Source organism: Thamnophis elegans, chromosome 3, assembly GCF_009769535.1.
Source record: "Thamnophis elegans isolate rThaEle1 chromosome 3, rThaEle1.pri, whole genome shotgun sequence".
Classification (NCBI taxonomy): domain Eukaryota; kingdom Metazoa; phylum Chordata; class Lepidosauria; order Squamata; family Colubridae; genus Thamnophis; species Thamnophis elegans.
The window spans coordinates 150797583-150823105 of NC_045543.1; the positions used below are offsets into that span (position 1 = coordinate 150797583).

General features: G+C 46.9%; 1 protein-coding gene across 5 annotated transcripts in view; it reads right to left on the minus strand.

Moving 5' to 3' along the window:
* Positions 1 to 25523, minus strand: part of IL11RA (interleukin 11 receptor subunit alpha) — a 115039-nt gene that overhangs the window by 14174 nt on the left and 75342 nt on the right. For 3 of the 5 annotated variants that reach the window (XM_032213560.1, XM_032213561.1, XM_032213558.1), the window contains 2 exons: positions 4687 to 4786; positions 4454 to 4514 (listed from right to left, as the gene is read on the minus strand). In XM_032213560.1, the coding sequence (XP_032069451.1) occupies positions 4454 to 4514; positions 4687 to 4786 (161 nt within the window). Of the gene's footprint in view, positions 1 to 4453; positions 4515 to 4686; positions 4787 to 7632; positions 7953 to 25523 lie in introns of those variants that run through there. The other 2 variants (XM_032213559.1, XM_032213557.1) reach the window with 2 other exon arrangements.

Sequence of the window (25523 nt, forward strand, 5' to 3'; positions counted from 1 at the left end):
TTCCATAAAACTGAAAATGTTGATGGATGCTTTAGAAAAGGCTTTTTCTGAAAAACACTTGTGTAGGTGAGGGGCAGAAGATCAAAAGGGCCCTTCGAATACAAGAGAATATTTGTCGCTGAGGGTTGAATTAATTTTGCTGCTCTCTGAGCTTGGCTGTTTTCTGGCAGCCATTTCATGACCCCACTAGGTCACATCATCAGGACAGGTGAGTGTGGGGTTTTTTGTTTCCTAGTACTTCCTTGACGTTGGGTATTGTTTTTGACTTGCTTGTCTGGAGTTAATCCTTGCTTATCTGGGTGTTGACTGATGTGTTCTGGCCCTTTTGTTTCCTTCCTATCATTCCTTTGAATGATGTGTAAATGTAGTTTATCTTTATGTGTCAAATGGCGGCTGATTGGTCTGAATGCCAAGCTTCTGGGAATCCTGGAACATTTTGGGGGGAACCTAGAAAACTTACAATCCTAAGAAATAGGGACCAAGCCCCATAGTCCCTCACACTGATGATGTTCCCTTGTCTCATAATGAAATGTTTGCAAGAAAATCACCAGAGAGCAACAAGGACTCCACAGTCCTCCTCCTCCTCCACCCCACCTCCTCTTCCTCCTCCTTTTCCTTTCTCTTCCTTTTCCTCCTCCTCCTCTTTCTTCCTCCTCCTCTTCTTTCTCTTCTTCCTCCTTCTCTTCCTTCTCCCCCTCTTATTTCTGCCCCTCCTCTTCCTTCTCCTTCTCTCTTCCTCCTCCTCCTCCCTCCCTCCCTTCTAGCACTGATGAAGTTACATAGTTGGGTAAAGACTAGGTTGAAAAAAACCTGGTTAAAACCAAGCTTAGGGAGCGCCAGGGACCCAGTGGGTGCCACATGTGGGCATCGGATGCTTCAGAAAGCCGTCAAATGAGAGAAATTCGCATGAACACCTATTTTTCTGCAGGAATACCTGCAACGGCTTCTCTGCCCACCAGGCTCCCAACTCAAACCTCCGCTAAGCTGCCCAGCTGGATGGAAAAACAGCTCAACGAAGCAGCTGAGAAACGATGCGGCTAATGACCCTGCATGCTCACCTCAGACTAAACAAGCCAGAACCCCAAGGAGCCACTGGAGGAAGCGCTCGCCCGCAAGACACAGAAACGCTGACAAGCCACATCAAGGCTGCCTCTCTAAGACAAGTTGAAAGAAAAAACTCCCTCTAAACCCCTCAATCAAAGAGGCACCAGGATCCAAACTGGTTTGTCAGCATGTCCACATTTACACCCCCCCCCCTTCAAAGGTGGCAATTAAAACAATCCAGGAAGGGAACCAAAACACCAGCGCATGTCCCTGCTAGCAGACGGAGAAGCAGGCATCGGCACCAGACAAAGGATCAGGCGGAAAACAATCATCAAGGACTCAACGAGGAAGAAACCGCAACTGCCATCAAAACTGGAGGATTCGTGATATAATGCATAACCTTAAGAACATATTACAATGATATCTTGTTGTTGATAAATAATTTTAATAAGGGAATAATTAAAAAATTGGTATATATATATGTAGCGACCACTTAGAATATTTTGTTGAAAAATGAAGGAATAAGATCTCTGTTTGAAGGTATGAGGTACAAGGATAACAATGAACATAAGCATACCTGATAGTTGATTGGTGGAATTATGTATAATGGAAAATAGTGATATATAAATGTAAATGGTTGGTTAAAAAAAAATCTTTTCTTTCACATGGGGATTATATACTATTATCAAATAGATAATCAAGAATGTAAGGGAACTATGATTTATTGGGGGAAAAAATAATACTAAGGAGCCGAGGTGGCGCAGTGGTTAAATGCAGCACTGCAGGCTACTTCAGCTGACTGCTAGTTCTGCAGTTCGGCGGTTCAAATCTCACCGGCTCAAGGTTGACTCAGCCTTCCATCCTTCCGAGGTGGGTGAAATGAGGACCCGGATTGTTGTTGGGGGCGATATGCTGACTCTGTAAACCGCTTAGAGAGGGCTGAAAGCCCTATGAAGCGCTATATAAGTCTAACTGCTATTGCTATTGCTATTGCTACTTATATCTATATCTATATATCTATATCTATATATCTATATCTATCTCTCTATCTCTATCTCTCTATCTCTATCTCTATATCTACTATATCTATCTCTATCTATCTATCTATCTATCTATCTATCTATCTATCTATCTATCTATCTATCTTCTATATCTATCTTATCTATTATCTATCCATCCAAGGCTCAAGGTTGACTCAGCCTTCCATCCTTCCGAGGTGGGTGAAATGAGGACCCGGATTGTTGTTGGGGGCAATATGCTGACTCTGTAAACCGCTTAGAGAGGGCTGGAAGCCCCATGAAGCGGTATATAAGTCTAACTGCTATTGCTATTGCTACTTATATCTATATCTATATCTATATATCTATATCTATATATCTATATCTATCTCTCTATCTCTATCTCTCTATCTCTATCTCTATATCTACTATATCTATCTCTATCTATCTATCTATCTATCTATCTATCTATCTATCTATCTATCTATCTATCTATCTATCTTCTATATCTATCTTATCTATTATCTATCCATCCAAGGCTCAAGGTTGACTCAGCCTTCCATCCTTCCGAGGTGGGTGAAATGAGGACCCGGATTGTTGTTGGGGGCAATATGCTGACTCTGTAAACCGCTTAGAGAGGGCTGAAAGCCCTATGAAGCGGTATATAAGTCTAACTGCTATTGCTATTGCTATTGCTACTTATATCTATATCTATATCTATATATCTATATCTATCTCTCTATCTCTATCTCTCTATCTCTATCTCTATATCTACTATATCTATCTCTATCTATCTATCTTCTATCTATCTATCTATCTATCTATCTATCTATCTATCTATCTATCTATCATCTATCTATCATCTATCTATCTATCTATCTATCTATCTATCTATCTATCTATCTATCTATCTATCTATCTATCTTCTATATCTATCTTATCTATTATCTATCCATCCAAGGCTCAAGGTTGACTCAGCCTTCCATCCTTCCGAGGTGGGTGAAATGAGGACCCGGATTGTTGTTGGGGGCGATATATGCTCACTCTGTAAACCGCTTAGAGAGGGCTGAAAGCCCTATGAAGCGGGATATAAGTCTAACTATTGCTATTGATTGCTAATCATAATTGGACATATACTGTACAATGAAAGTGAGGCATTTAGTTATACTAGATGAAAAATCTGTGATGGTAAATGTTATTCGAGAATATGGATGTTAAAACACCTGTAACCAAACGACATGCTGTATGTGATGATGCTTTTGTGTGTGTCTGTGTTTTTTATCTTTCTTTCTTTTTTGTTCTCTCTTTATTGTCGTCTGTATGTACTGTCTGTGTAATAAAAATAAAAAATTATTTTTTTAAAAAAACTGGCAGGGCAAGCGCCTGCATATAAAAAGGAACTCCACCCTCCCTGGCACTGAAGTTGATCCCTAGTTTGGTGATGAAATGTCTGCCGGCAAACAGCCAAGGACAGAGAGAATTTCTCCTGAACAAAGTTTGGCTTCCTAAGAATGGAGGGGCAGGAAGAGGTTGACCACAACTCGCTGTGACCACCTCACCCCAACCAACTCGCTGCGGGGCCAACTTGCCACGGGAAAAGAGTGACGCTCGTATTGAGGAAATGGTGGGAGAGAGTCGTTAAAGGAGAACAAAGGAGGGACAGAATGAAATGTGAATGTCAACAATTAAAACAAATTTTCTAATGGTTTTAAATAATTAAATTGAGTTGTTGAATTGTTCCGCAGCGCGCGTTGGCCGTGGCGAGTTGTCCCATTCTGTAACAGGGGTGTTGCCCCATTCCATCAAAGCCCCCGAGGCCAAAACATATGAAGAACAGCTGCAGGATTTGGGAATAGCCAGTCCGGAGGACAGGAGGCCCCAGGGATGACGGGGGGAAGCATGATAGCAGTCTTCCAGCACTGGAGGGGCTACCACAAGGAAGAGTGGGGTGTGTGTGTGTGTGTGTGTGTCAACCTATTCTCCAAAGCACCAGAAGGCAGGAAACAATGGATGGAAACTAACCAAGGAGAGAAGCGACCTGAAATAAAGGAGAAACTTCCTAAGAGTGAGGACAATTAACCAGTGGAACGGCCTGCCACCAGAGGTTGTGGGTGCTTCATCACTGGAGCAGTGAGAGATGCTTAAGAAGAGACTTGACAGCCACTTATCTACAATGGCACAGGTTCTCCTGCTTGAGCAGGGGGCTGGACTAGAAGACCTTGAAGGTCCCTTCGAGCTCATTCTGTTCTGTTCTATTCTATTCTATTTTCTATGTTTTATTAGACTCATTGTAAACTGGGTGGACAGCAAGGTTCCTTCAACTGCCTCGGGGGTCACCTTGGGGGGTCTTCCGCCCCTCCGCTGGACAGATTCTGCCTAAGACAGCTGGATGGGCCTGCTCAGGTACCTACCCTGGACTTGCTCCGGGGCAGGTCAGGACCACATCGCTCCCCAGCTCGGCATAGGTCACCCCTGGAAGAAAAGGCGCAGGGCATGAGGTTGGGGGCTCCAGAGATCTCAAGGCTGCCTCTTTGGCCTGGCAGCCCCCCTTCCCCTCCCTCTTACGAAGGGGGCGCCCCTGCCCCTCCCCCTGCCCTCTGCAGGCAACCCTCCCACCCTGGCAAAATGGGGGGGGGGGGCTCACCTTCTTCTCCCCAATCTCCCGAGGTGGAGACGGAGGCGGTTGCCAGGATCATGGCCAAAAGGACCAGGCCTCTGCTCACCCAGACGGTGAGGCTCCGCATCTAAGGGACGGGGGGGGGGGGGGAGAAGAGGGGGGGCAGGGGGAGGAAGAAAAAAGAACAACATCAGGAGGGGGGTGGCTAAAATTGGAATGCTGTCAGGGTCCCTGTTCCCAACTCAGTGACCTTCCTTCCTTCCATCTTCTCTCCACTTCCTTCCTTTCCTTCCTTCTCTCCTCTCTCGCTTTCCTTCCATCCTCCTTCCCTCTCTTCCTCTCCTTCCTTTCCCTCTTTCTCTTCTCCCTCCCTCCATCCCATCTTCTTTCCCCTTCCTCCCTTTCTCCCTCCCCCCATCTTCCTTCCTTCTTCTCTTCCTCTCCTTCCTTCCATTCTTCTTTTCCTCCTTCACTTTCTTCTCTCTCCTTCCTTCCATCCTCCCTTGCTCCCTCTCTTCCTCCTTCTTTCTTCCCTCCTCTCTCTTCCTCTCCTCCCTCCCTCTTTCTCTCCCTCTCTCTCCCCTTCCTTCCTTCCTCTCTCTTACTCTCCTTCCTACCTCTCTCTCCCTCTATTCCTCTCCTTCCATCCTCTTTCTCTCTCTCTTCTTTCCTCTCTCTTCCTCTGCTTCCTACCTCTCTCTCTCCCTCTATTCCTCTCCTTCCATCCTCTTTCTCTCTTCTTTCGTCTCTCTTCCTCTCCTTCCTATCTCTCTCTCTCTCTTCCTCTCCTTCCTCTCTCTCCCTCCCTCCCCCTCTCTCTTTCCTTCCTCCCTTCCTATAAAGAAATCCACCAAACACCAGGAAGGATCGGGCTGTCCAAGGGACGAGGGGCTGGCTGGCCAAAACATGCCAGCTTCTCTTCGTTCATGGAAACTCAAACAGCTGCTCCCGCTGGGCAAACATTGGCACAGGGGAAATCGGTGGCAGGCAGGAATGGAAACAGAGGCGGCCCTCCCCCGCTGGGCAGGTGTCACCTTGGGGCGTGTTTGGTTTCAAGAGATAAGGGGGGAGGGGAATCCCCCCCCCCCCAAGCTGGCATTTGCACTTAGGCACACAAAGTTGGGTGGGGGCGGGTGGGGGGGAGACACAGCAAATTGTGAGCGGCTGGGGAGTTGCCCCTGGCAGAGATCCAGGTCTGCCCCCATTGCCCCATCCCCATCCTGGCCTAGCTGGAGATCGGCTGCATCCCCCCCCTTCCTTTGATGATCAAAGTAGCACACACAAGATAAAACAAAATAGACCCACACTCACAGCTCCCCTCTTCCTTTTTCTGCCCTCCCACCCCCACCTTGGCTCCTGAAACCTCCCTCCTCCCTCCCCCACACCCCTGTGGCAGATATCAGGCAGCCCCTTCCAAGACCCCCCCAGGCATTTTTGCAGTAGGGCGGAATTTCCTCTGGAAGCCCCCTCCCCTTGTAATGTGTGCTGATGGAGACCCCAGAGCCAGAAATGCAGGCTGCAGGAAATTCCCCCAGGCTGGACAGGAGGGACCGTTTGGATGATCTCACAGCATCCATGCCGAAGGAAATATAGTGCAGGGAAGAATAAAGTCAAGGTGACCTGAAGGGTTAATGCCGTTTTATGAAGCCTTGGTGAGGCCCCACTTGGAATCCTGCGTTTTGGTCACCATGATGCCAAAAAGAATATGGAGACTCTGGAAAGAGTGCGGAGAAGAGCAACAAAGGCAAATATATATGAAGAACGGTTGCAGGAACTGGGCCTGGCTGGTCTAGTGAAGAGAAGGACCAGGGGAGACGGGAGAGCAGCCCCCCAATATCTCAGGGGCTGCCCCAAAGAAGAAGGGGCCAACCAATCCTCAGACAAGAAGCAATGGGTGGAAACTAATCAAGGAGAGCAGCAACCTGGAAGTAGTTTTTAAGAGGTTTTTAAGAAGAGACCGGAGAGCCATTTGTCCGGAATGGAATAGGGTCTCCTGCTCAAGCAGGGGGTTGGACTAGAAGACCTCTAAGGTCCCTCCCAACTCCGTTATTCTGCTATTAAATCAGAGGAACAGAAGTTGCCTTCAGAAGTTGTGAATGATCCAACACTGGAGGTTTTTAAGAAGAGACCGGAGAGCCATTTGTCCGGAATGGAATAGGGCCTCCTGCTTGAGCAGGGGGTTGGACTAGAAGACCTCTAAGGTCCCTCCCAACTCCGTTATTCTGCTATTAAATCAGAGGAACAGAGGTTGCCTTCAGAAGTTGTGGGTGCTTCATCCCTGGAGGTTTCCAAGATTGGGCAGCCATTTGTCTGGAATGATAGAGGACAGTGATGGGTAACCTTTATGTCGTCACATGCCCCCCTTCCCATAATGCAATGTGCAACACCCCCCGTGCCCTGCCCCCCCCTGTGCATGCATGCATGACGCCCTCCGTGCATGCGCACGTGACACCCCCAAGCCCCATTTTTGGCTCAGCAGACTCCCTGCAGCCTCTTGGGACCAAAAACGATGTATGGGGGGGAGGGCGTCAGCCCCTGAGCTCCCCCCACCCCACCCCTGCACATGCGCAGCAGAGACCCGAAAATTAGCTGGCTGGTGGGAGGCATGTGCACATACATGGTACAGCTGAGCTGGGGCAATGGCTCGCCACGTGTCCCTTGGGTTTGCCATCACGGTTATAGGATGCCCTGCTCAAGCAGGGGGTTGGACTAGAAGGCCTCCAAGGTCCCTCCTAACACTCTTAGTCCCACCTATGTCTTTTACTTTAGCACCTGATCAGAGCCACAGCTGTGAGGGGACCCCGTCCTCCCCTCCAGAATGCTGCTTCTGGCGGAGCCCCCCCCTTGCTCCCCTCCCCCCACCCTTTGCACCCTAGGACGGCTGAGTTTTCCCCTCCCCCCCCCCAACCGGCTCAGGGTCCGCCCTCTGCCGCCCCCCCCCCCCCCCGTTTCCTCCAAGCGGCTCCACTCAACTTCCAGGCGGCTCGGCCCTGGATGTCCTGGCATGAACTGCCGAGCCCCACAGGTGTGCCCCGTCTCGGGTGCCAATCCTGTGCCCGCCGCGCAGAGAACCAGGCATCCGGGTGGCGCCACGGGGGATTGCGAGGACCGCTGCAGTAAACACATTAAAGCGTTCAGCGTTCAGCAAGAGGCGAACCGAAGACTTTGGAAGAGGATGGAAATGTTTCTGCCACTTGCTGGCTCTGGACTGGGACCGAGGCTGAATTGTTCCCCCATCACAGCCCCAGGCTGAGCACTGCTCTGGTCTGCAGCAGCCCGGCCCCTCCTGAACCCCCAAACCACACCCCGGATCAGCCTAGGGGCCTCCCCCCACAGGCACCACGAGGGAGACCGGATCCCCTTTAAGCCGGGGTTTTTGCCACTCCTCCCAAGCAGGCAGATTTTTTTTGGCTGAACCGAGGACTCTGGAATCGTTTGACATGGAAAAAACAACATGATCTCCAGCCCATAATGGATCGGCCTGTTTGTTTAGACGGAGATTCCACAGGCGGCCAGGAGGGAGGGAGGCGGGCAAAAGGCGGAAAATTTGCAAAGAAGGGCAGGCCGGCCTTCCTCTCGGCTGCTTTCGCTCCTTAGAAACCACAGAAAAATTTGGAATGAAAATTATAAATCGACAATGGCAGTAGCCTACAAGGAAAATATGTATATAATGTTCTATAGATGGCATCTCCCACCAGCGAGACTGGCTAAAATGCACCCAAACTTATCACCGGACTGTTGGAAATGTGGGCAAAATCAAGGAACATATTGCCACATGTGGTGGTTATGCCCAAAGGCTAAACAATATTGGAATAGAATAAGAAAAATGGCTCGGAGAAATGACTAAACAGCAAATAGATATGAAACTGGAGCTACTTCTATTGGGAATACCTACAAGGAAATATGACAAAAAAATCACAATATTTAATTATACATATCACCACGGCAGCGAGAATAACGTATGCAGAAAATTGGAAGAATAATAATGCACCAACAGAGGGGAATGTTATAGTGAAAGTGGACAAATTTCCAAGAGAAATAAAAGAAAAGGGGGAAAGGGAATATTATATGGTGCGGAACGAGTGGTACAGATGGCTGGAGGACAGGCGTAAAGCTTAAGGAAAGGCGAAATGAAGAAGGGACGGGAGAAGTGAGGAATGAGCAATGGGTAGGCAGAGATGAACAAACCTGTATCAATGGAATGAAGGATTGTAAATTAAGGCATGTATAGAGTAGTATCATATGCAAACACAAAGAGAAACTGAAATAAGGGGGGGAGAAGTACATTTACAATGGATGTATACCGAGGTGGAAATGTTGTACAGCAGGAAATTGCAAAAAAAAAAAAATTTTTTTGTCTTTTAAAAAAACCTGTTTAATAAAAATATTTAAAAAGAAAAAAGAAACCTCGGAAAAATAGGTGAAATCCACCCGTTCTCCTCCCGCCATGCAGCCACAGAACAAACCACGATTGGGCTGAGCCAAGCAGACTCTTGGTATAGAGAGATATCTAAGGTCTCCTGCTTGAGCATGGGGTTGGACTAGAAGACCTCCAACATCCCTTCCAGAATACACTGGTATTCTGTTAATTTACTGAGTGGAACAGTTTACTACCAGAAGTTGTGGGTGTGCCATCCCTGGAAGGTTTTAAGAAGAGACTGGGCAGCCACTTGTCTGAAATGGAATAGGGCTTCCTCCTTGAGCAGGGGGTTGGACTAGAAGACCTCCAAGGTCCCTTTTATATGGATAAGACACCTATCAAGGAGAGAAGCAACCTAGAACGAAGAAGAAACGTGTGAAACCCATGTTGCTAACTTAATAACTGCAGTGAATGACTTAAGAAGCCAATGGAGCAAAACTCGCTTAACAAATGTTTCGCTTAGCAGCCAAAATGTTGGGCTCAATTGTGGTCGTAAGTCAAAAACTGCCTGAATTCTTGTCCTCGTTATCATTAAATATGCTCATGCACTGACCACTGGCAAGGCTGGCGAAGATGTTTAAGGACAAATCAGCTAAATGTTGGAAATGCCACCAGACACCTGGCTCATACTATCACATGTGGTGCTCATGCGCAGAAGCAAAAAAAATATTGGCTTCAACAGAACTGATTTGTAACGTATAAGAAATTGCGATTGAAACAAGCACTTGGGCAGACCATAATCCAATTACAATTAAATGGAAAGGCCAAAGGATACTAGATGGACACTAAGCCATATCATATTGAAAGAGAAAGACTTTGTACAGAAAATGGAAATAGAAATGGCCTTTTTTCTTTAAAGAAAACAGAATAGAAGATACATCAATGCAGAATCTTTGGGATACAATGAAGGCTGAAACTAGAGGTCTGATAATAGACTACACAAGGAAGAGAAATTCAAAGAAAAGACAAACGCATAAAGCCCTAGACAACGATTATAAAATACTTGAAAAAGAGTTACAGAGATCTCCACACACACAAAAAAAGGATGTTAAAATAAAAATGGGTACAATTAAACATAAAATGCATCTACTGGAAAAGGAAGAATTGGCACAAAAAATTAGAGGCACCAAACAGAACTACTTTGAAAATGCAAACAAGCCAGGCAGATGGTTGGCATATAAACTGAAAAAAGAGAGAGAAGCAAAGAAAATATTGCAGCTAAGAGATGAGCAGGGACAAATTCAGTATGGAAACCCTGAGAAAAAGAAAATTATGCAAGACTATTATGCTAAGCTGTATGAACAAGAGAAAATGGAAGAGGGAGGAGTCAAAAAGTATTTACAGGATGCTAAACCTTCCCCAGATAACAGACGAAACTAGAACAATGTTGGAAGGTAAAATAACGATGATGGAGCTAACAAAAGCACTTAAAAATCAAAATAATGGAAAGGCCCCGGACCGGATGGACTACTAGTGGAATTCTACAAAATATTTGAAGAAACCTTGTCTGTCCCACTCTTAGAAGTTATGAATGAAGTGATGTCTGAGAGCAGAATACCTAAATCATGGTCAGAAGTATAAATTGCATTGCTACCTAAGGAGGAGACTGATTTAACACAAACCAAGAACTATAGACCAATCTCTTTATTAAATTCAAATTATAAATTATTTGCATATATATTAGCAGAGAGACTTAAAAAGTACTTAAATAGTTTTATTCACTCTGAGCAAAATGTTTTTGTTTTTTTTTACCAAAGAGACAAATTAAAGACAATATGAGAATGATTTTGAATACTTTGGAATATTACGAGGCCCATCCGGAAAAACAAATGGCTTTGATGTTTCTTGACGCACTGAAGGCTCTTGATAACGTGAATTGGCAATTTATGTTCTTACAATTGGAACAGATGAACTTTGGTAAGAAATTTATTCAAACTATGCAAATGGTATATCATAAACAAACAGCAAAGATAATGGTAAATGGAGAACTGACAGACTCTATTGAAATAAAGAGAGGTACGAGACAAGGTTTCCCACTATCCACCGTTACTTTTTGTCTTAACATTAGAAGTTTTAAACAGAAAGATTAGAGGAGGAGAAGAAATAAAAGGAATGAAAATTAAAAAAGAAGAATACAAGCTACAAGCGTTTGAGGATGATTTGGGTTTTATCCTTGAAGATCCACTGGAGACAGCACCCAAATTGTTAGAAAGCATAGAGGAGTTCGGAGAAGTAGCAGGCTTGAAAATAAACAAAGAGAAAACAAAGATTTTGACAAAGAACATACCATTAAGACAAAAGGAAGAGTTGGCGGAAGCTTTGCAGATTCAAGTCACAAACAAGGCTAAATACTTGGGGATATACTTATCAGCTACATGCAGTACTCTCTAGGAGGAGAATTATACTAGACTAACTGCTTACTTAACAACTGCCTTGCTTAACAGCAAGAAATTCTGATCTCAGTTATGGTCATAAGTCGAGGACCACTTGTATCTGAATCAGTTCCCCGAAGGCTGCCTTTGTTCACGCTTGGAAGACGTCGAAAAGGACTTTGGGGGCCAAATCCAACAACGAAGCCGCCGCCCTACGGAGAGCCAAGTGTGGTTTGGCTCCCGAGAGCATTTCTGGCGTCCAGGACATCATCAATCACAGAACAGAACTGCCCAGTTGCTTTCTCCGGGATTTGGCAGCTCAGAAGTGGCTTTTCGTCTATTTGGCAGCTGCGTGGCTGTGGAACTCAGCGCCACATGACACAGCTGGCTCCCAGTCCAACCGTCTGGCTGGATTCCCCGAGGAACCGGGGAATGTGACTGCATCAGGCAAAAACGTGTTTCCAGAGAAACCTAAATTATTACTTAAATCAGTGTTTTTCAACCTTGGTCCCTTTGAGAGCTGTGGACTTCAACTCCCAGAATTTCCAGAGAAACCTAAATTATTACTTAAATCAGTGTTTTTCAACCTTGGTCCCTTTAAGAGCTGTGGACTTCAACTCCCAGAATTCCCCAGCCAGCGCATGCGCTGGCTGGGGAATTCTGGGAGTTGAAGTCCACAGCTCTTAAAGGGACCAAGGTTGAAAAACACTGACTTAATGGGTTAACAGCGGAGTGAATCCCAAACCAGTTGCAGCAAAGACGGCTGAATTTTACAGCCATAATTCCTCAACTCCTCTCAGAAGCCGAATCTGCAAAGCTCACTCAAGATCCTCCAGAAACGACCGGTTCTTTGGAGCAGAAAAAATGGGGTGGCTAGAGAAACCCTGACCCACGCAGCCACTTCCACGGAGTCTGGAAGCTTCCTGGAAATCCATCTGCAGTGGCCGTGTTAAGGAGTGGCCGCCCAAGGGATTTCTGAAGCTCCTTATAAAGACCAGGCGCCGGGCTCTTCCTAACCAGAGCGGCTCCCAGCAGGGGATGTTGGGTGGACTAAACCCAGACTGGTCTCGTGGTGAAGGCACCAGGCTAGAAAGCGGGAGACGGTGAGTTCTAGTCTTGCCTTAGGCATGGAAGCCAGCTGGGTGACTTTTGGCCAATAACCAGAAGACGTGAAGTTCTAGTCCTGCCTTAGCCATGAAAGTTGGCTGGGTGACTTTGAGCCAATCACTAAGAGAAGGTGAGTTCTAGTCCCGCCTTAGGTATGGAAGCTGGCTAAATGACTTTGGGCCAATCACCAGGAGACGGGGAGTTCTAGTCCTGCCTTAGGCATGAAAGCCAGCTGGGTGACTTTGGGCCAATCACCAGGAGACGGAGAGTTCTAGTCCCGCCTTAGGCATGAAAGCCAGCTGGGTGACTTTGGGCCAATCACCAGGAGACGGGGAGTTCTAGTCCCGCCTTAGATCTGAAAGCCAGCTGGGTGACTTTGGGCCAATCACCAGGAGACGGAGAGTTCTAGTCCCGCCTTAGCCATGAAAGCCAGCTAGGTGACTTTGGGCCAATCACCAGGAGACAGTGGGTTCTAGTCCTGCCTTAGACCTGAAAGCCAGCTAGGTGACTTTGGGCCAATCACCAGGAGACAGTGGGTTCTAGTCCTGCCTTAGACCTGAAAGCCAGCTAGGTGACTTTGGGCCAATCACCAGGAGACGGGGAGTTCTAGTCCCGCCTTAGCCATGAAAGCCAGCTGGTTGACTTTGGGCCAATCACCAGGAGACGGAGAGTTCTAGTCCTGCCTTAGACCTGAAAGCCAGCTGGGTGACTTTGGGCCAATCACCAGGAGACGGAGAGTTCTAGTCCCACCTTAGACCTGAAAGCCATCTGGGTGACTTTGGGCCAATCGCCAGGAGACGGAGAGTTCTAGTCCTGCCTTAGACCTGAAAGCCATCTGGGTGACTTTGGGCCAGTCCGTCTCTCTCAGCCCAACTGACCTCAGAGGGTTCTTGTTATGGGGAAAATAGGAGAAGGCAGGTGCGTTATACATGTTTGCCAACTTGAATTATTTGTAAAAATAAAAGGTGGGACACAAACAAACAAAGAATGAAAACCGTCCCGTTGGGACCCCTGGAGTGTGAGCCCCAAAGGATGGGCCAGAATCTGGGGAAGGGGTGGGGGGCTGAGGGAGACACTCCCAAAGGGCGAAATTGCCTCTAAGCCAAGGTTATTGATTGTCCCAGAGGCTCCAAGGATGTTGACCCAACCCCTTACTCACAAGGACACCCTCCCGATTCAGCCAGAGAGGCTCCTTATATGTGGGAGACCCAGCTGGGGCGACCAGCAACAAAAGCAGCTCTTCCTTCCATAGAATACAGCCAGTCCTCGACTTATGACCATTCATTTAGCGACCGTTTGGATTTATGAGAGTGAAAAAAGGGGCTTAGAAACAGGCTTGTCCTTGTGACCAGCATCTCCACAGTCACGGGATCAAAATTTGGGCCTTTGGCAAGTGACACTTATGGTCACTGCAGCATCCCAGGATCACAAGATTAGAACTCAAGTTAAACCCCCCTTAAGAATCGCCTTGCTTAGCAACGGGAATGCTGGCCGTACGTCGAGGACTGCACATTCTGCGGCAGGATGGGGCAGGGGGGGGGAGGCTCCGAAGGCACATTCTCCGCATTGGTGGCCTATCCTGGGCCAAGGCATGCTTTGTCCGCCTGGCCAGAGAAAGTGGGACAGAATTACGAAAACATTCATTTTTAATTCCGTGGTCTCCACTTTCTGAGTTGGTATTTTGGCTGGGCAACAAAAAGAAAGATGGAAAAGTACAAGCTGAAGGCTCAACCCGCTGGAGCAGAAAAAGGAAGAATTGCCAGATTTGAGGGTTTTTCTCCCCACCGGGGAAGAGAAAATAACCCCTAAACCAGTGTTTCTCAACCTTGACAACTTGAAGTCCTGTGGACTTCAAGTTGTCAAGGTTGAGTAACACTGCCCTAAATGTACTCCAAGGATTTCAATTCAGCATCTTGGAACTCTCCCCCCCACCACCACTCCATCCTTCGTGTCTTTTGGGATTTAAATCCCTTTGCTTTTTAAGCCGTTTTTCAGTTCCCCCCCCCCCCCCGGGGTTTCTCGTTTGTTCGGAAGGTCACCCCCACCCACCCCCATCCAACCCCAGCGCATTCACTTCCTGAGTGGGTTTTCCAAGGACAAGGAAACACAATTCCAGGCGGACGGAGTTGGAAGGGACCTTGAAGGGAGGGGGTCTTCCGCTCCAGCATTTCAGACAAATGGCTGCCCATTGTCTCTTTTAAAAACTGTCCAGTGATGGGAGCACACAGAGAGAAATAACTTCCACTGGTGAACTGACCTCACTGTCAGGAAGTTTCTCCTTAGCTCCAAGCTGGTTCTCTCCTTGATGGGTTTCCATCTGTTGCATCTTCTCCCCCCCACTCAGGGGCTTTGGAGAATAGGTTGTCCCCTTCCTCTTCTTTGTGGCAGCCCCCCCAATATGGGAAGACTGCTATCCCAACACCCTCGGTCGTTAAACTAGACGTGCTCAGTTCACGCAACCGTTCTTCATGACGTATATTGGAACGACTAAAGGTTTACCACTATTGCAACTTCACGGAGTCTCCGTGTCTCTAGAAGCGGTTGCGCATTGTTCAAAAGGAGTTCAGTGTGGCAATCTGGACCGTGGCCCGACAAACCGCGCTGGTCAAAATAGCGGGGACAAAACCGCGTCGCTAAAGCCGCGACGTCATCACCGCGGCGTCAACAGCGCGGCGACAGAAGGGCGCTTTAAAACAGCGCGGCGGCAGAAAGCCGATTTAAATTAAGGTAAGGGTTAGGATTAGGTTTAGGGGTTTGGTTTAGGTTTAAGTTTAGGGTTAGGTTTAGGGTTAGGTTTAGGGTTAGGGTTTGGGTTAGGTTTAGGTTTAGGGTTAGGTTTAGGGTTAGGTTTAGGGTTAGGTTTAGGTTTGGGTTAGGTTTAGGGTTAAGTTTAGGGTTAGGTTTAGGGTTAAGTTTAGGGTTAGGGTTAGGTTTGGCTTAGGTTTAGGGTTAAGTTTAGGGTTAGGTTTAGGGTTAAGTTTAGGGTTAGGGTTAGGGTTAGGGTTAGGTTTGGCTTAGGTTTAGGGTTAAGTTTAGGGTTAGGTTTAGGTTTAGGTTTGGGTTAAGTTTAGGGTTAAGTTTAGGGTTAGGTTTAGGGTTAAGTTTAGGGTTAGGGTTAGGTTTAGGTTTAGGGTTAGGGTTAGGTTTAGGGTTAGGTTTGGCTTAGGTTTAGGGTTAAGTTTAGGGTTAGGTTTAGGGTTAGGGGTAGGGTGCTGAGTGCTTCGGACCGCGCGGATTTGCCCTCCGCGCTTATGTCGGTGTGGATAAGGGCTTTGCGGTTTTGTCGGTGAACCAATCTGGACAAGGGGAATGTGAGTTAGTGACCATCAGCTGAGCCTGGGAGTCTGGGTGACACACTCATGGCTGGGGAGCTGCAGGGAGAAACTGGGGGACTGTGTATATGGGGGTCGGGAAAGCCATGTGCCTCCCCTTCCCCTCTGATGCCTGGCACAGTTGGACGGGAACGTGGGAAGCCCCAGTGGGTCCCCCCCTCCATTCTCCTTCCTTAACAGTGCCAAATTTGTCTCTTTCCAGCCTGAGTCTCATCCAGACCCATGCAGAAGGAGGGGGCTATAAATCTTTGGAAGCCCCCACCCCCTCCTTGCTGTGCCCATTCAGAGTGATGAAAAGCCCCTCCATCTCCACGGTCTGCCCCATAAAAACGAAGCCACATTAAAGAGCCAGCAGCTCTGAAGGGAAAACGTGGGGTTCTTTCAATGGGGCTTTTTCATCTATTGGCTCGCTTGAAAGCCTAAAAAAGGGGCTGGATGACCGCCAAGAGGGGCTGCGGGAACCTCATTGGGGGGCGGGCGGGGGGAGAGGATGTGGGGAGACTGCAGGGCCTGGGGAGAATGGACGCACAGTTGGGGGGCGATTTGCACTTCAGCTGCTGGAGAGGGAGGGAGGGAGGGGGCTGCTTCCCGTAAAACAGCCTCTCCATCAAGTGCACCCCAAGACACGGAGGGTCTCCCAGCTTATTTATGACTTATTTATGACTTCTTATTATTCACAGATCGTCCTCGACTTATAACGCTCCGCTTAGCAACTGTTCAAAGTTTCCATGCCATTGAAAACAGCAGCTTACAACCAGGATGTTGTATTGTTTTTAATTCTGTATTTTAAAATATTTTTAAATGCTTTTATTTTTATTTGTTGTGAGCTGCCCAGAGAGTCCCTAGGGCAGTGTTTCTCAAACCTTGGCGACTTTAAAGTCCTGTGGACTTCAACTCCCAGAATCCCCTAGCCAGCTGGCTGGGGGATTCTGGGAGTTGAAGTCCACAGGACTTGGGGGATTCTGGGAGTTGAAGTCCACAGGACTTGGGGGATTCTGGGAGTTGAAGTCCACAGGACTTGGGGGATTCTGGGAGTTGAAGTCCACAGGACTTGGGGGATTCTGGGAGTTGAAGTCCACAGGACTTGGGGGATTCTGGGAGTTGAAGTCCACAGGACTTGGGGGATTCTGGGAGTTGAAGTCCACAGGACTTGGGGGATTCTGGGAGTTGAAGTCCACAGGACTTGGGGGATTCTGGGAGTTGAAGTCCACAGGACTTTAAAGTCGCCAAAGTTGAGAAAGAACTGCCCTAGGGAGTGGGCGGCATACAAGTCCTATTAATAAATAAATAAATAAATAGTCCGTTCACTTAACTGCTAAATAGAATAGAAATGAAAAGAAGAGAAGAGAATATAGAATAGAATTGAAATGAATGGAATAGAAATAGTGGAAAGTAGAATAGAAATGAAATGAATAGACACACAAGGGATTTGTCTTTGGTGCAGATGCTCTCAGTGGACATCATAAAAATAAATTCTACACGTATTTATGAGAGCCGTAAGGGTCCCAGGGTCCCACATGTCCCCCTTTTGCAAACTTCCCAGCTGGCCTCTGACAAGCAAAGTCAACGGGGGGGGGAGCCGGATTCGCTTAACCACCATACGATTCACGTAACGACGGCAGCGATTTCCTTAACAACCATAGCAGGAAAAGGTCCTAGAGTTGGATTCAATGGAACAACCGTCTTGCTTAGGAACAAAAATTCAAGGTCTCAACTGTGGTCGTATCTCCGGGACTTTCCGTACTGCGTGATTTGGGGGCGGACGGATTTGATAACGGGGGCTCGGTGGCCTTCATCTCATTTTTGCAAGTGGAGATTTTGCTCTGGATTTTAATTTCTATTTTTAATGGGGTTTTTATTTTTATTTTTTAAAAATCTGGGTGTTGCAAAGAGCTGCCGGCTGATTTTACTAGGCGTGAAGATCAACAGTGAACGGAGGATATGAGCACCAGACGTGGCCTCCGACTGTGGCGGAAACCCTTGGATTCATTGGCAGACGGAGAGAGACAGAAAGGGAAATAAAACTCTGTAAGAAGCCGACTCTGGTTTTAACCCGCCTTGCTCCTCTCCTGTGCTTTAGCGCATCCTTTCCCTTTCTCACCACTGTCTGTCCCAGGGCCCCTCGCACACCTTTGGAGGGGCCAGGATTACCGGCCTCCTCCTCACCAGCCGCCCTTTCCTGGTCTGGGCCGCATCTGGATGCAAAACCCTTCAAGGCAGGATCAAGCAGGACCCTGGGATGAAGCTGCCCCAAATTAAGGAAGAGCTGCAAACCCCCACTCTTAAAAAAAAAAAAAACAGGGAGGGGGGGGGGCTTGGGTGAAGCCTTGTGCTTGTAATACCGATAGCCCAAGTGGCAATTAATGCTGAGAAAGAGTTGGCAGTTTTCTCCTTTTAATTCCAAGCAGCTTTTTAAATAGCAGAATATTCCTATTCGTAATCATATTATAGAAATATTACTGTATTGAAATCTGCACGGGGGATAATACAGCGCATCGTGTTTTACCACTTTGCAAAAGAGAGAGAAAGAGAGGGAGGGAGGGAGGAAAGAGAAAGAAAGAAGCTGTTACAGCGACATGCAGAGCCAAACTCTCATCTGGCTTTGGAAACAGAGGTTTTATCAGTACAGGAAACATCAACTCTTGTGCAATTGGGCTTTTTAAAATCATTTGTAACCCTGATTAACTTTGCGGGCCCCGAGTAGAGATTCACAGCAGATAGGACGACCGAGGGAGGGGCAGACTCTCAAGATGCGGTTTAAAGCACCCCATCAAAGAGGGGAGGGGCTCACGGGAACTGGATTTCTATCTACAATGTGCCAGATCCTCCGGTCTGGTTTACTTCACTTTACTTTACAGCCACTGCACCTCGTACAACGAAATTAAACGCCATCTTCAGTGCACAAGGACAGTTCAGGTTGTGGTGGTTAAGGAATCCTGTGCAGTCCTTAAGCGCAACATCGGGGGGGGGGGGGCTGGTTCCCTCATTGACTTGACTTATGGGAAGCTGGCAGTGAAGATCACCAGTGGTGATGGTGTGACTGTGGGAAGCTGTGACCACTGGAGCTGTGTGCCGGCTGCCCAAGTGCCCCGGTTGTGATCCTGTGACTGTGGGGACACTGCGACAGCCACAACTTCAAAGACCGGCCATTAATGTCTTCTTGTTGAGCACTGTTGTAACTTCGAATGGTTGCTGAAGAAGAAGTCACTAAGTGAGGACTACCTGTATAGTCAAATGCCCTTCCCTGTCTTTCATGGTTGACAAACCTTACGGAGACCCCTGACAACAACAATCAGACCAACCTCCTGGTGGGCTCCGTCGTGCCCTGGGGTCTCTGGTTTCTTGGCAAGACCATCTCTTCATGGTCACCACTGCGCAGGGCTGGGGTCTCCAAATAAAGGACACGGGACCTCAAGGCTGGCTCAGGAAGACCCTTGGACCTGTGCTGTCCCACTCACTCACCCCCACACACACAACAACTGTGGGGTTTTTTTGGGGGGGGGGGTTATTAATATTCCCCAGCAATTCCCTTCCCCCAAACCCCAGAACTGCCCCAATTAAGCCCAGCCAAAAGCAGACTAATGCTAGTCCACGCAGCAATGGCCAATCAATCCACAAGGCACTTGAAAGTTTCCCCAATGAGGTGCAACCCCCCCAGCAAAATTAAACCCATCAGACAAGAGGATCCACGAGGGAAGGCAAGTCCAGAGTTTAGAATGTTTAGTTGGAAGAGAGCTGGAAGGGATCTTGGAGGTCTTCTAGCCCAGCCGGAGAAACGATACTATTTCAGATAAAGGACTGCCCAGTCTCTTCTTGAAGACCTCCAGTGATGGAGCTCCCGTGATTTCTGGTGGCAAGCTGTTCCACTGGTTAATAGTCCTCCCTGTTAGGAAGTGTCTCCTCAGTTCTAAGTTGCTTCTCTCCTTGATTAGTTTCCACCCATTGCTTCTTGTCCTGCCTTCTGGTGCTTTGGAGAAAAGGATGACACCCCCCCCCCTCTTCTCTCCGGCAGCCCCTCAAATATTGGAGCACGGCTATCATGTCCTTCTTTTCCTAAAACTGGCCAAACCCAAATCTTCATAGTCTCCAGGCTTTTGATCACCTTAGTTGTCCTTCTCTGCACTTTTCCCAAAATCTCAACATCTTTTTCGTAACGTGGTAACCAAAACTGGATGAAGGATTCCAGTTAAGTGGAAGTGGCCTTACTAAGGATTTATAAAGCGGTACTAACACTTCACGGGATTTTGCTCCTGCACCTCTGTTTATACAACCCAGGACAGCAGGGGTGGGTTTCTCGCCCCATTCCAACCGGTTCGGTTGGAACGGGGCCGGCGGCGTCCTCGTGCACGCGCGCAGTGCACGCATGCGTACTAGTGCCTGTGCGATGCTCCAGCTGCTCCTGGACGATCGCGCAGGCGCTGTATGCGTCCTGCGCGTGCGTGGAAGCGCAGAACTCGTCAAAACCGGGTAAGAAACGCGGGAGGGCGGGTGGACCCTTTGGCGTTCCCGGAAGTTACTTACTTCTGGGTTCGCCGACCAACCGGTTCGTGGGGACCGCCGCGAACCGCCTGAAACCCACCCCTGCCAGGATCGTAGTAGCTTAACAAGCTTAATGAACAGGGTTAGCCTTAACTTGGCTAAGCAATAGCAATAGCAGTAGACTTATATACCGCTTCATAGGGCTTTCAGGCCTCTCTAAGCGGTTTACAGAGTCAGCATATCGCCCCCAACAACAATCTGGGTCCTCATTTTACCCACCTCGGAAGGATGGAAGGCTGAGTCAACCCTGAGCCGGTGAGATTTGAACCGCTGAACTGCTGATCTAGCAGTAGCCTGCAGTGCTGCATTTAACCACTGCGCCACCTCGGCTCATTAACTAAGCCTGGATTAACTAAGATTAATCCAGGATTGTTCTCTGCCCCTTTCAGCTTTTTTTTTTTTTTTTTTGTGAGGGCGGGGGGAGGTCTTGCCCGTGAGACTTGCACCAAGAGATCCAAGCCCGGCCATGAATGAATCGGCCTTTTTATGAATGGCCCAAATAATTCATTGCAACTTATGAATGATGTCCGGAAGCTCTTCCCGTCCCTGTTCAGAGGGCACCAACACATCTTTGCCAGCAGAGGAAATAAAGGCAGAGGCGAGAGAGAGAGAGATCAGGCCTGAGGATCTGGCCATAAAAAAAAAAGATCCAGGGAAATCTTTTTCTTGGGCAGCATCCAACACCCCCTCCCCGTCTGTGTGTGTGTCTGTCTGTGTGTGTGTGTGTGTCTTTTTTTCAGTGGAGAGCTGACTGGGTGGGGGGAAGAAACCTTCTTTAATTATTCCTTTTGCACAGAATAATTGGCAGTGAGATTTTTTTTCTCCCTCTCTTCCTGGCCTATTTCTCTCTGTGGCCGATTAGATTCTGCTTTCTGTATTTAAAATTTTTATTTTAAGTTACCCCTAAGTGGTAAGATGGGCGGCCAACAAATTTTACAAATAAATAGCAACAAATAAATTGGGCCAAGATATAACAGTTGAGTAACATACTGGTGTGAAAAACAAGTAACATGTGTTCAGTAATAGAAAATATGCAAAAGGGGGAAAAAAAAAAAAACCCTGGAAAGGAAGCATGAGGACTAGAACCATGGCGTGCCAAGAAGGAAGCCAAGAAAGCTTCCTTTCGAGCCCTCCAACTCTATTTTGGGCAGGGGAACATCAACCTTCCTCGGAGAAAACCCGGAGTCCTCCAAAGACTGAAAACATCCAGGGTGCTCAGCATCACCCCAGGAATTTTGTTTTGGGAGAGGCGGGGGGGGGGGGAATGACACTTCCATGGTTCTGAAAAGAGGAAGATTATTGTGCTCTGGAAATCCCACCCTCCCACTCTTTCTTACCCAAGCAGCCCCTGAGTTTGAGACAAAGCCCACCATCGTTTTGATTTGGCTGGTGGCTCAATTCCAGCAACCAAGGACGCCTCTTAAGAACTCGGCCTGGATACGAGGCCAGGCCCAAATTCTGAGTCTCGGCCACAAGGAGCATTCCTGAGATTCTTCTCGAGTTGTTTTTTTTTGGGGGGGGGGGAGAATAAACCACAATGAAACCCTGAGTGAGTTGGACAGCCATAGAGGTTTTCAGAACAGAACAGAGTAACAGAATACCAGAGTTGAAAGGGACCTTGGAGGTCATCCAGTCCAACCCTCTGCTCTGCCATTTCGGGCACTCAGTTTGCTATGGAAACGGTAAATCTGAAAGTTCTGCAAAATCCACACAGAATGCAGAGATTAAAAATTGGAAAAAAAAACAATATGGACTAGCTCCTTGCGAGGCTTGGAAATCTATGTTTGGTGCAATGTTATATATTGACTTCTGATGCAGAGAGAACAGAAAACTGAATGGCTGTTGGGCTGACGATTCCATAAGAAATATGAAGGCTCTTTAATTCACGTCTTGTTCAGCGCCATGTCATTCTTGACCTACAACTTTTCATTTAGTGACCGTTCGAAGTTATAACTAAAAAAGTGACTTATGACCGTTTTTCACACTTACGACCATTCCAGCACCTCCAGGGTCACATGATCAAAATTCAGACGCTTGGCAACTGCTTCCTATTTATGACTTGATCCCCTTTTGCGACTTGGAATCCTCCAAGTAAAGAGAGAAGCAGGATTCACTTAACAACTGACTACAAAAACAAAAACTGTTGTCTTTGTCTATTTATCCCCCCTTCCCTTGTCTATTGTGAGCCGCCTGGAGTCCTTCAGGAGTGGGTGGCATACAAGACAAATAAACTAAACTAAACTAAACTAAACTTCAGCTGATGTGATTCACTTAGCAACGGTGGCAAGAAAGGTAATAAAATGGGGTAAAACTTACTTAACAATTGTGGAATGGAGAGGAATAGAAAATAGAATAGAATAGAGCTGGAAGGGACCTTGGAGGTCTTCTAGTCCATCCCCCTAGTCTCAAGCTGGAGATCCTATGCCATTTCAGACCAGTGGCCATCCAGTCTTTTCTTAAAAACCTCACTTAACAACAGAAATATTGGGTTCCATTTTGGTCACAGGTCAAGGACTTCCCATGTAAGCCTTGGTTTCAAATGTCTCCCTTTATCCCCGCGGTCTTGGCAAGCGCATGGAATAACAAAGGAATTTGATGTCAAGTTAGTTCAACTTCAGTTTTCTTGAAATACTCTGGATTTTTTCCCCGGAGGAAAAACTTTGGCGCCAACCAGCCAAAGGCCGATTTTAATAGTTCTGCAAAATTCTCATCCTCACCTTTTAAACAATGGATCCAGGATAGGAGGGTCAAGTTTATTTCTGAAAGATTTCCGTGTTCTAAAAATAAAGGGGTGACCCATTTCTTTCAAGGGTTGAGGATAAACACAAGGACTGGATTATTATTATTATTATACTACTGTATATGGATATTTCCTTTTCCTTTTGATTTATGTCAATCATTGTCATAGCTGTTCTTTCTTTCACTTTATACAGGAAGTCCTTGATTTATGACCACAAATGACGCCCAACATTTCTGTGCTTAAGAGAGACAGTGAATTTTATCCCGTTATGCGACCTTCCTTGCCACAGTTGTTAAGTGAATCACAGTAAGTTAACAACAGGTTGTTAAGCGAATCTGGTTTCCCCATTGACTTTGCTTGTCAGGTCGCAAAAGCAGGGTTACAAGACCCCGGGGAAACTGCGACCGTCATAGATATGAATCACTTGCCAAGCGTCTGAATTTTGATCCCATGACAGTGGGGGACACAGCAACCGTTGTAAGTGTGAAAAACGGCCGCACGTCACTATTTTTCAGTTCCGTTGTAACTCTGAATGGTCACTGAATGAACTGTTATAAGTCGAGGACACCCTATGTAATCCTTGCCATTTTGGAAAGATATTGTACCCCACTATTAAATACAGACCCACACAAACACACGGTGAAATGTTTCCTTTGATGGGCTTTCTCAACAGTGCACCATTTGTCTGCAGTGGGATTCGGGCAGGGGTCCCCAAACTTGGCAACTTTAAGACTTGTGGACTTCAACTCCCAGAATTCTCCAGCCAGAACCAAACTTGGCAACTTTAAGACTTGTGGACTTCAACTCCCAGAATTCTCCAGCCAGAACCAAACTTGGCAACTTTAAGACTTGTGGACTTCAACTCCCAGAATTCTCCAGCCAGAACCAAACTTGGCAACTTTAAGACTTGTGGACTTCAACTCCCAGAATTCTCCAGCCAGAACCAAACTTGGCAACTTTAAGACTTGTGGACTTCAACTCCCAGAATTCTCCAGCCAGCATAGCTGGCTGGAGAATTCTGGAAGTTAAAGTCCACAAGTCTTTTTTTTTTTAACATATAAAGTTTTTTATTAAACAAACATTAGAAACATGTCATGTTGCACTAAGAACCTTCTACCCTATGTGGTGGGAATGCCCGAAAGCGAAGGCCTTTTTGGACACCAGATAGGAAAGCATTTGGAAGAGATGTTAAATCAAAGGATGGAGTTGAGGCCAGAACTATTTCTATGAGAATCACAAAAGAAAAACATGGCAAAGGTGGATTATATTTAATGCTGCATATTTTAACGGTGGCAAGATTGGTTTTTGCACAAAAATGGAAAAACAAAGAGACTCCCTCGGAACAAGAAATAATAAATACGATACTGGCGTGCGCAGAAATGGACAGGTTAACTCTAGAGCTCAAAGACGAGGATGAGATGGAATATCATGAAATCTGGGATAAATGATACCAATGGTTAGAAACGAGGGGAAAAGGTCGCGACAGAAAAACGCAGACAAGTTAAGAATTGGGAAATATGGTATTAAGAAGATGGGATAGGTAGGAATCAGGTATGTATTTGTATGGTTAGGAACCAGATAAAAGAAGGGATTAATGGACCGTTTCAGACAAATGGCTATTCAACATCTTCTTAAGGACTTCCAGTGTTGTGGCATTCACAACTTCTAGAGGCAAGCTGTTCCACTGATTCATTGTTCTCACTGTCAGGAAATTTCTCCTCGGTTCTAAGTTGCTTCTCTCCTTGATTAGTTTCCATCCGTTGCTTCTTGTTCTACCCTCAGGTGCCTTGGAGAATAGCTTGACTCCCTCTTCTTTGCGGCAACCCCTGAGATATTGGAAGACTGCTATCCTGTCTCCCCTGGTCCTTCTCTTCATTAAACTAGACATCCCCAGTTCCTGCAACCGTTCCTCATATGTTTTAGTCTCCAGTCCCCTAATCATCTTTGTTGCTCTTCTCTGCACTCTTTCCAAAGTCTCTGCATCTTTTCTACATCGTGGCGACCAAAACTGAATGCAGGATTCCAAGTGTGGCCTTACCAAAGGATTATAAAGTGGAATTAACCCTTCACGTGATCTTGATTCTCTCCCTCTGTTGATGCAGCCTAGAACTGTGTTGGCTTTTTTGGCAGCTGCTGCACATGGCTGGCTCCTACTTAAATGGTTCTCCACCAGGACTCTAAGATCCCTCTCACAGTTACTACTGTTGAGCAAGGTACCACCTATACTGTACCTGTGCATTTCGCTTTTCTTGCCTAAATGTAGAACCTTTCTCTCTTCACCATTGAATTTCATTTTATTAGATAGTGCCCAATGTTCAAGTTTGTCAAGATCCTTCTGTATCTTGAGCCTTAAG